General features: G+C 47.8%; 1 protein-coding gene across 2 annotated transcripts; it reads right to left on the bottom strand.

Annotated features, from left to right (window-relative positions):
• Positions 1-1,230: 1,230 nt before the first annotated feature.
• PRMT5 (protein arginine methyltransferase 5) lies at positions 1,231-8,866 on the bottom strand (the record flags this gene model as incomplete). Of its 2 annotated transcripts, none has more annotated exons than XM_082839156.1 (17): positions 1,231-1,754; positions 2,557-2,621; positions 2,954-3,070; positions 3,259-3,352; positions 3,803-3,912; positions 4,446-4,621; positions 4,708-4,830; positions 4,917-4,975; positions 5,071-5,148; positions 5,324-5,485; positions 6,210-6,373; positions 6,592-6,641; positions 6,788-6,900; positions 7,279-7,413; positions 7,580-7,665; positions 7,981-8,099; positions 8,757-8,866. In XM_082839156.1, 17 exons carry the CDS (start codon positions 8,864-8,866, stop codon positions 1,602-1,604), a joined length of 1,914 nt encoding a protein of 637 aa, XP_082695282.1. In that variant the 3' UTR covers positions 1,231-1,601. The 2 variants fall into 2 exon arrangements, with proteins under 2 accessions (XP_082695282.1, XP_082695283.1); XM_082839157.1 differs by lacking the exon at positions 8,757-8,866 and adding an exon at positions 8,671-8,729.
• Positions 8,867-10,028: the final 1,162 nt, after the last annotated feature.

Raw genomic sequence — 10,028 nt, 5'->3', positions numbered from 1 at the left:
TTGGCTAAAATCTGAGCATGGGTGGAGCCAAGCTCAAAGGTCTCTTAGCAACCAACAAGTTCCCATTGATTGGCTAATCTTTCCGAGACTCAGGGAAAGCAGAAGCGTCCTTAGGTAGCCGCCTATCGCTCTCTCATTGGTTAAATGACTTGTGGAAGGCGGGGCAACCGGGCAGAGAACCGGAGAAAAGGACCCCCCCGACTCGCTGCCGCTTCTCATGTAGACTAGGCTAACACCGCGGAGGAGCCTATTGACGTCCTTGGCCGTCCCCACTCAGATTTGCCGAGGAGCTCACGTCAGGCTTCTCTGGGACAGCTTTCTGGAGAGCAACTGCATTTGCTTCCCGTGGGGAGGGATGCTGGGCTGCCCATCCCCATTGTGTCATACAACCCTCCCAACCGCTGCCTCGTTTCCTCGGCGCCTGGATCTCATGTGACTGTCACAGATTTGTCTTCTTCCGCATTCTGCCTGGTCCTACAGCTCATATACCTTCAGTTCAAATCAGTGCCCCACACACCTTCCACCGCAAGGGTAAACTTGAGGCAGTTTCTCAGGTGACTCTGGGTGCAGCAGTACTCAGCCCTCTAGCCAGAAAGAGAAGTCCACCCTCACGTTGCAACGTCTTCCAGAACCCCCAGAGCCTTCAGCTGCCTAATACAGCTGCCAGAAAGATAGCTGGTTATAGCATGGAGAGGGCCATGGAGTCACCGTGTTGAGTCCTGATTTGAATACTAACTTTATATCATTGTACCAATTCAAATTCCTCTTCTGTAAAATGTAGAATAGGACTAGATTATCTCTTAGGACTTCAAACTCTAATCCTATGATTTTATTCAAATAAAAAAAGTGGCTTCTTGCTGGTGAAGCCTGGATGACTTCCAGTTTCTCTCCCAAGAGGTAACAGAGGAGCTGGCAGTACAGCAGCTCAGGAAGGTGGAAGGGAAGCTGGCTTCACTCACTACCCTATCTTTCTCCATGGCAACAAACTCTATGCCTCCTCCCCCAGACAAGAGCCTAATCACAGGTCCTAATGGACAAGACCTCTCTGTAGCTGGTCAGAAAGCCTATAATTGGGAGTCCAAGAGTCACCACTAAGCTTCTTAAATAGGAAATAAAGCTAGGCCCCTTCAAGTCTTGGATAAGAGCATCGATCTGAATATGTGTAAGTAATGGGTGGAGAAGCAGAGGCAGGGGGCAGCAGAGTTGGAGCAGGAAAGGCCATAACCTCACTTTATTTGTATTTCCTCCTTACACAAAATCATCAAAATAGGAACAGAGATGGGCAGAGAAAAGGGCTGAAAAGTTGTTCAATCCACATGTTCTCAGGGCTATCCCAGGGAGCACTTGAGGCTGAGTGCCTGTTGGAGTAGCCACAGATTCAACATGAATTCCTCATGCCCTGCCCTGAAGTCTTCACAGATTGGTGGCGTGAGCCCTGCAATTCTCATCCTTTGCCCATCTTGATGTAAGGCAGGAAAGTGGACTGAAATGCTCCTCTCTGATGGGCAAGGCAAATCAGAGCCCATGGTGTACTGCACCTTCTGTGCTACAGGAGCAGAACCTGAAGCTGCTTCCAAGGTTCTAGACACCTGCAGGCAGGGCTAGAGGCCAATGGTGTAAGAGCGGCCTGTGGGGTTGTGAATAGCAGAACAGACTGGTGCTGTCACAGCCCACTCATACCACACCTTCTTGGAATTGCTGCATCGCCAGAAACGCACACAGATGGTCTGGCCTTCACGCACGGTAATGGGCTGCTGTAAGAAGAAAGACATGGAGGTTCAGGGTGGAGCTAATGAATTTTATGTGGCAATGTACTAAGCTAGGTGTGGAGATAAAATGATCAAATGACGTTCCAACCCTCATGAGGTTTATTTGAAGTTTATCAGAACAAATAATCAGAAATGAACAGACACTGAACAAATAATCAAAAGTGGGATGAACACTGTGAACAGGGATAGGGTGCTATGAAAACACCTATGAAAGTTAACACTAACCTAGTCTACAAGGTCAGGGAAAATTATCTGACAACAAGAATGTTTAATGAAACTTGTAAGATAAGTCAGCTGAATCAAGAAATAAGCCAAGAACTTTACAGGCAGAGGACAAAGGTGTGAAACCGCGAGGCAGGAAAGAACATGGGGCATTAGAGGAACCAAAAGAAGGTCCATAGGACTGAAGCAATGTAATCAAAGGACAGTGGCTGAAAAGGCAGGCAAAAACTAGATCACACCAAGTCTAACAAAGATTTAAGACCTTATTGTAGGGCAGTGGAAAAACATCGAAGGGTTTTAAGGAGAGAGATAGGATCAGATTCATGTTTTTAAAAGATGACTCTTGCTCCAGGTAGAGAATGGACAGAAGAATAGCCACAGTAGGCGTGGGAAGCCAGGCAGAAGGCCCCTGCAGATATCCCAACATCTACAACAGGATCCAAGAGCACGTGAGAACAGTAGAACATGGGTCACAGACAAGCATCATCCTGGGAGAAGGGAAGGGGCAGAACACCAATGACAACAGTTACTCTTTAACCCAAGGAGCCTTAAAGGTGATTCCTACCTTAATGGGGAAGAGGATGGGAAACCATGAAAACATCCCAGGAGAGTGAGTCTCTGGACGGATACCTAAGTGGACAAAGTAATTTAAAAAACTGAGTATAACTGATTCACTTTGCTGTACACTGAAACACAACATTGTAAATCAACTATACTCCAAAAAAAATTTTTTTAATTAAAAATTTTTAAAAAATTGAGGTCTCCATGACTCTGCTTTTTGCCTAGATTGAGGAGAATCTCTTCTGTGAACACAGAAACAAGTAATCAAAGATCCCCATTCACTGATTCCTGGGTTCCCTGTGACTCTAAATGAAACATGTACATACGCTACCCGAAACATGTACATACACTGCCCAGGTAGCATACTCTTATACTCCCCATCTACTGCCCTAGACACTTACTCAGAGTGATGTCCTGATAAAGCACAGTCTCAAAGTAGCCTGCAAAGCCATGCAGCACTGTGTTCACCTCCACGGGAAACTCCAAGGTGCAGTAGCGGTTGTTGTCAATCATAGGATCTGTCAGGGAAGAGCGGTGTGGGTGATGAGTGGCCAGAAACCCTAGACAACTTGGTAAAGCCTGAGCAGGAACCAGGAAAGGAAGCCCTGATAGAGACCAGATAGAGCAGACTCAGGACAGCAAGGGAAGAAACCAGGAGGGTGAGCTCTCACGCAACCAGTCAGAGGACAGCCATGCAGGAACCCACCTCTGTTGGGATGGCTGAAGGTAAAACAGGGCTGGGGCGCAGACAGCTGGTGGAAATTGTGCAGTCGTACCACATAAGGCATTTCAAACTGGGCCTATCCCGAGAGAGAACAAGATCTGGAGAAGACAGGCAAGAGCTACCTAATTCCCCAGGGAATGCAGCTCAAGCTTTAGGGACACAGACAAAGATAAAAACACAGGGACTTCCCTGATGGTCCAGTGCCTAAGACTGCGCTCCCAATGCAGGGGGCCCGGGTTCCATCCCTGGTCAGGGAACTAGATCCCACATGCTGCAACTGAAGATCCCAGCACGCGGCAACGAAGATACCATGTGCCGCAACTAAGACCCGACGCAGCCAAATAAATAAATATTAAAAAAAAAAGAAAAGAAAAAGATAAAAACATAGTTTCACTTCAATTGCTTTCCCACATCCCCAACTCCTTCACCTCTTCATCTTCTCCAGTGGAAGAAAACACTTATGCTGACAGAGAAAAAGAAAAGGACTAAAGAGAAAAGAGTCCTCCAGAAGAGAGTATCTCTTTACCTCAGGGTCGCGGTCCTTTTCCCGACAGGCTCGGACCTCATTGTACAGCTTGGAGGAGGAGATGGGAGCTAGAAAGGAGGTGTACTCCCCAGGGATGCTCACGCCATCATCTGCAGAGCGGGAGAGTCACATTACTTCCCAAGGGATGGAAATGGCGCATCTGTACTGAAAGCCCAGACCTCCCATATCAAAATAGACCCAGGCAGCTCCATGCTATCACATTCCCAGGCCAACCTGCTCCTAACTCCTGCCCTGAGGGATTCTACTTCTAGGTTAATTTAGAGTCACACAAGAGTAAAACTGGAAGGAACCCAAGGTATTTTAATCTAGTGGTTCTTAACTTTCTTTCCTTTAAGATCCTAATGAAAGCTAAGCCCAAAGTACATATGTCAGCTTAGGAAGTCTACAGATCTCCGATTAAGAGTCTCTGCTCTGGTCCACTCCCCTCATTTTACAGATGTGAATACCGAGGTTCAGAGAAATTGCTTCATTTGCTAAGGGCACTGACCCAAGTCTGCCCTGCCTTCCCTAAACTTTGTAACCTCCTCTAGGCTGCTGCCACACCCACCCCTCCCCAGTCCCGTCCAGCCTTCCCAGTTGATAATCCAATCCCCTTACTCAGTACACCCCAGCCTGGAGGCACCTTTTAGGAAGTGCTGGGCTCCATCCAGGCATTCCGGTGACAGCTCATTATCAGCGAAGGACCCCAGAAGCTCACTGACAATGATATCCGCTTTCTCTGGAGCCACCCACTCCCGCATGTCCGATGAGACTACTGTCACCTGGCTTCCCCATTCTTCAAACTGCCAGTTCTCCAGCCTAAAACAGAGATGATACAAGTGAGGATAAGATAAGAAAAACTGACACTGGGGACAAACTTCCCAGCAAAAAAGGTTGCTACTCACGTCACCACAGCATTTGGGTTCTTCTCCACAGCGTACAGCTTTATCCGCCGGTCAGCCTGCTTGGCTGCCCTCAGGGAAGCATTCACCAGGGGCCCCCGGCCTGCTCCCAGCACCATCAGCACTCTAAGAAAGAGAGGGAAGAGTCAAGCTGACTCTGCATGTAGAGAGGCAGGCATGCAAATCTCTGGAATCATGGGGAGAGCACTCACTGGACATTGGTGTCCTTCTCTTCCTCTGGCACTCGGTCTAACAGACATTTATAGATGGCCTGGGGGAACGAGGGAAGACCTCATGGCTATAATGCCATCCTCACCCAGGTCATCCTGGCCCTGTGCTTGACCCCATCTGGGACCCACACTGTACCTGCTGGTATTGAGAGTATTTGATAGGGTCCTTTTCAAACACTTCGTATGTCTGAGATTCCAGATTATCCATCAGTGGCTGATGAATGAGAGGAAAAAGGCAAAGTAAGTTAGCCAGTTTCTGGCAAGGACAATGCACCAGAATACCAAAACCTTCCCACTGCCTCCTGAGCTTTGATAGGATTTTAGGGCACCTGCTCTCAAGAGACATTTCCTCCCCCCACCTCCCTCCTCTCAGTGTACTCCAGACCCACCTGGAGTGGGGATTGCAGGTAGTCTTCATAGCCCTTGGCAAAGAGTTCGTAGGCATTGGGTGGAGGTCGATTCTGGCTCAAGTATTCCAAGTACTGGAGGTAGGAGCAGAACTCTTTCTCTGAGTGGTGGTTGGTGCCTGTGATGATGAACTGCACCTCCAACTGTGAGAATAAGTCAGACCATCAGACACAGTCCTTGTACCAAGAGGATATTATTATGGTTTATGGCCAAAGAGCTCTAGCATAAAATAAGGCCCAGATCACCAAATACCAACAAAAGCATCAAGAGCCCTCCTATGCCACATAATCATCACCCTGGCTCAAGAGGCCCATGGATTGTTGCTATAACTTTTTTTAAAAATTTTATTTAATTTATTTATTTTTGGCTGTGTTGGGTCTTTGTTGCTGCGTGCGGGCCTTCTCTAGCTGCAGGGAGCCGGGGCTACTCCTCGTTGCAGTGCACAGGCTTTATCCTTGCAGTGGCTTCTCTTGTTGCAGAGCACAGGCTCAGTAGTTGTTGTGCACGGGCTTAGTTGCTCCGCAGCATCTTCCAGGACCAGGGATCGAACCCATGTGCCCTGCACTGGCAGGCGGATTCTTAACCACTGCACCACCAGGGAAGCCCTGTTGCTATAACTTCTTAAATGAAACTTTCTGCAAAGTTTTCATGAGATCTGGTTCCTTTTGAAATGTTTCTGGGCCCTCTACTGCTATTTGCATTTTTGCGTCCAAGACCAACTTTGCCGAAATTGCTCTCCAGAAACTAGAGGGGCAAAGAACCCCACACAGGGAAAAAACAAAATAAAACAAAGAACACCCCATCATACATATGTGAATAAGGCAAGAGGATTAGCTGCAGCACCTTTAGAACCCTTCTACTACACACCTTGAGGAGTCGGAAGATCAGCCTCTGGTGCATCTTAGAAAGAACAGGAAATCCCTTCTTATTGGTCAGGAAAATGCTGGTGGGGAGAATGGCTGCTTTGATGGGCTCCCCAAGCCAACGATCAATGACATGATTAGATGGGAGGTCAGCACCAATTTCGAGAGCTACACAAGGGAAAAGAAAGACCTGTAAATCACTGATAGGTCAGAAGCCTTTCCTTGCTCTTTTGTGCAAGATCTGTCTACTCCTTAAGAGCAAGGCAGACCTAAGGCACAGAGAAAGTAGCAAAACTGCCCAGCAGACAAGTGTACATGAGACCCCTGATTTTTGGTCACAGAAGGTCAGAAAATGATAACGTATCCCAGGATATTTGTGGACTTACCCACCGCAATCCTCTTGCTATAATCACACAAGGTCCGGAAGTTGTGCCACCTGTCCAGAGTCAAATACAGAAAAATACAGTCAAATACATATGGCCCACCAATCACCATACCTCAAGGAGACCTTCCTACAGGTTCCACTCTGTACTTCCCTCCACCCTAGCCTTTGCCCTGGTACAGCAGCAAAAGGAGACATACCACATCCATGTCTTCTCCTCTCCACTGTACTCCTCTGTGTGTGAAGTTGGCGCATTCTCAATTATATCATCTCTCAGGTCCTCTGGTGCCACCAATGGCACCCGCATCCAGAACTGCACATGAACAATAAATAGGTTCTGTACCCTATTTAGAACTGTTTTGAACTCATTGGGTCCAGAAAGCTTCCTTCAACTAAAAAGATCTTGATCCAGATTTCAAATTACTCCCTTTACATGCTCTTCTCAATTTGTGATTATATGTATGTGTACATGTATCTTATGCATATCCTTAAGTAAGTATCTGCCTTGTCTTCTACCTGAATATTCTATATATTTTATAACTCTCTGCTTACCACTTTTAGTTGTGGGTAGGCAGTACTGACATTTCAATTCTGCCAAATCCACCTTTTACTGAATGGCTAGGAACAAGAAGATACTTAGCACAGCCTGACTACCATAATATGCAGCAGGAAAGGAGGCCCTCAGCCATACCATGGAGGAGTGGTGGCCAGTGTGGATGTGGTTGGTCAAAACTCTCGCCAAGTTTGTGTTATCTTCCTGATTTAGGGGCAGCAGGAAAGCTGGAAGACCCAAATATGCCCCAAAATTCAGCTCCTGTAACATAGCCTGGAATGGAGATCAAGAGAAAAAAGTTAAGAGCAAGCAATTCAAATAGCTTTAACTGCATTATATTAGATTTACTAAATTATGGAGGGGGAAAATACTACTCTCCCCATCCAGCTTGTTTACAGACCTGATCTTTAAAAAAATTCATTGAAGAGGTCAGTCTTACCGCCTCGGAGTTCCTGCGGATCTTTTCCACTTTTGAGTCTGGACGAATCCATGGAGAAAGCTTTCCCACAATTAGTGTATTCCAGTCTGCACTCCCCCACCCAAGAAAGACAAAGACTGAATGAGGTTCAGAACTTTACTCATTCCATTTCTAGTTCTTAACAGGGACTAGAGAGTTAGAGATGAGAGACAGACTTTTTCTATCACAGATAAAGGACAGGAAAGCCTGACGCAGAATAGGGAACTAAGGCTTTTAGCAGGTAAGCAAGGAGAGAACAAGAGTTATCTATATCCCGGGGGAACCAATATATCCAAGTCAAGAAAGGAAGAGAAGGAAGGCACTGATAAAGCATAAGTTGTTATTGCCTCTAATAATTAAGGGGTATGTGGGATGGTCCCTACCCCTTCCTGACAGCAGTAGGTCTGATCGTGTCTGGGGGCCCGGCCGATTCTTAGCAGGTTCCTGAGTGAACTCCCTCTTGAAACGCGGGTGGAACACAGGCATGCAGAGGAAATCAAACCTACAACCGCGACAGACCCAGAATCGTCATGTAAAGACAGCAGCCCAGACATCCAAGCAATTGGACTAGGCTATCTAGATTCTGCACAACCCTTTCAGCTGCCGTCAGTCACCCGACTGGACTGCTGAATTCAGCCCACCTTGGGGCATATCACTTCCGCTTCACTGTGCCTCAATTTCTCCCCGGAACACAGCCATGGAAAAGATGAGTAAAGAGAAACGATGAAAATCCACACCACGTGGACTTTCTATTCTGCTGTCACTGGTTTTCCAAGACTGTCACATCCAGATCTGCACCAGTACTGCACAAGTTTCCCCCCTCAAGGCTTTTCTCTCCTCTCCCTAGCCCCCTCTTACACTCTCAGACGATAATCTCGCTCGCCATGGCCCTGGAGGTCTGTACGCCCCCTGTGTGAGTTCACCTGATAACTCCCCTGACTTTGGGGTTCAGTGACCCCACGCCCCCAACAAGTTTTTTTTTCCTCTCTCTCACGCTCCAGGGCCCGAGACTTCTCCCCTCCAAGGACTAATGGTTTCCCCCGCCCTCGTCGTATCCACTCCGACACCCTCACCCCTGCCTCTCGGGAATGACTGGTCTGCGCCTCTCTGTCCCCGAGTTCGGACCCCGCATTCCGCTCGCAGAGGTCCAGGCCCTCACCCCTGCTTGGCCACAGCCCCCAGTGTGTCAGCTATTTCGGGGACGCAATTCAGGTCCCTCCCGCTGGACACGCGACTTCCACTGGCACCGCCGACCGCCATCGCCGCCATCTTTTCCCTCGCGCTGTCCACGCCGAGAGTCCCTGACACTAGCAGCCAATCACAAAGCCGAAAAAAAGCCCCCAAAAGGCGGGACGAGTCTCCCTAACAACCAAAGCGTCTTCCACGGCTCCGGAGCTGGAGGAGGAGGGGTGGGGAGTGGCTCTTCCCGCCAATCCGCGGGCTGCACAGTGACGTACGGCTTGGCTCCGGAAGAGTCACCAATCTCAGGGTCTGGTTCTTGACGAACTTCAATCTCCCATAATGCTCCGTGTACTCGTAGAATTCCGATAAGAGACTACACGTCCCATGAAACCCTGCAGTATAAAACCCTGCAATATAAGCTTGAAGTATTATCATTGAGAGCTGTGAAATTGTCTCAGGGCCAGTGGCGCAATGGATAACGCGTCTGACTACGGATCAGAAGATTCCAGGTTCGACTCCTGGCTGGCTCGAAGGGACAGGTGTTTCCTTTATTGCATTCCATGCAATATGGCCATAAGCAGTATTTTGAAAGTCTCCCCTTATTTCTTTTTAAAAATTTCCTCATTATCTCTCGCCCTCATTTTGAGGTCTTAATTTTACTGCGTTTTGCAGCCATTTTATGTCAGCTTTTCCCCTTACCGAATTCAAAGGTGATTCTTGTGTCACTACTTAGGTCCATCCGAATCCTGAGAAAACCGGGTTGATGGCTGGGGTCTTTGTGTGGGCCTTAGTATATTTTTAAATAGATTGTGGCAATTCAGCCAGTAAGTCTTTGTGATTCTATATCTCAAACACAAAAAAAGTAAACAAACACCTAAACACACACACACACACACACTGAGGATAGAGAAAAGGAACCCATGGTGAGGAAATATAGTGAGGAGAGAGGAGTAATGAACTGCCTGGCGGAGGCCTGAGAGAACCTCTACATTTGCCTTTGTGAATGCCTGCTCCAGGGGTGGAAAAGAAGGAAAGGAAGGCAAAGAAAGACGTAGAAAGGGAATACCTGAAGGTAGGAATGCCAGAAGTGCTGAGGGCCTGGCAGCAGGGTTGGAAACAGAACACAATACAAAAGTCCCGAGGCAGGAGGCGTTGACAGAATTTAGGGACCGACTGACAGGGAGCGTGATAAAGGGAAGTCTGTGGGTGATAACCCAGGGTTCTGGCCTCTGTAGAAGCTGGTTTAGGG

The sequence above is a fragment of the Leucopleurus acutus genome, assembly GCF_964270905.1.
Source record: "Leucopleurus acutus genome assembly, chromosome: 1".
In the NCBI taxonomy this organism is placed as follows: domain Eukaryota; kingdom Metazoa; phylum Chordata; class Mammalia; order Artiodactyla; family Delphinidae; genus Leucopleurus; species Leucopleurus acutus.
This window is presented reverse-complemented; position numbering and strand designations above follow the sequence as displayed.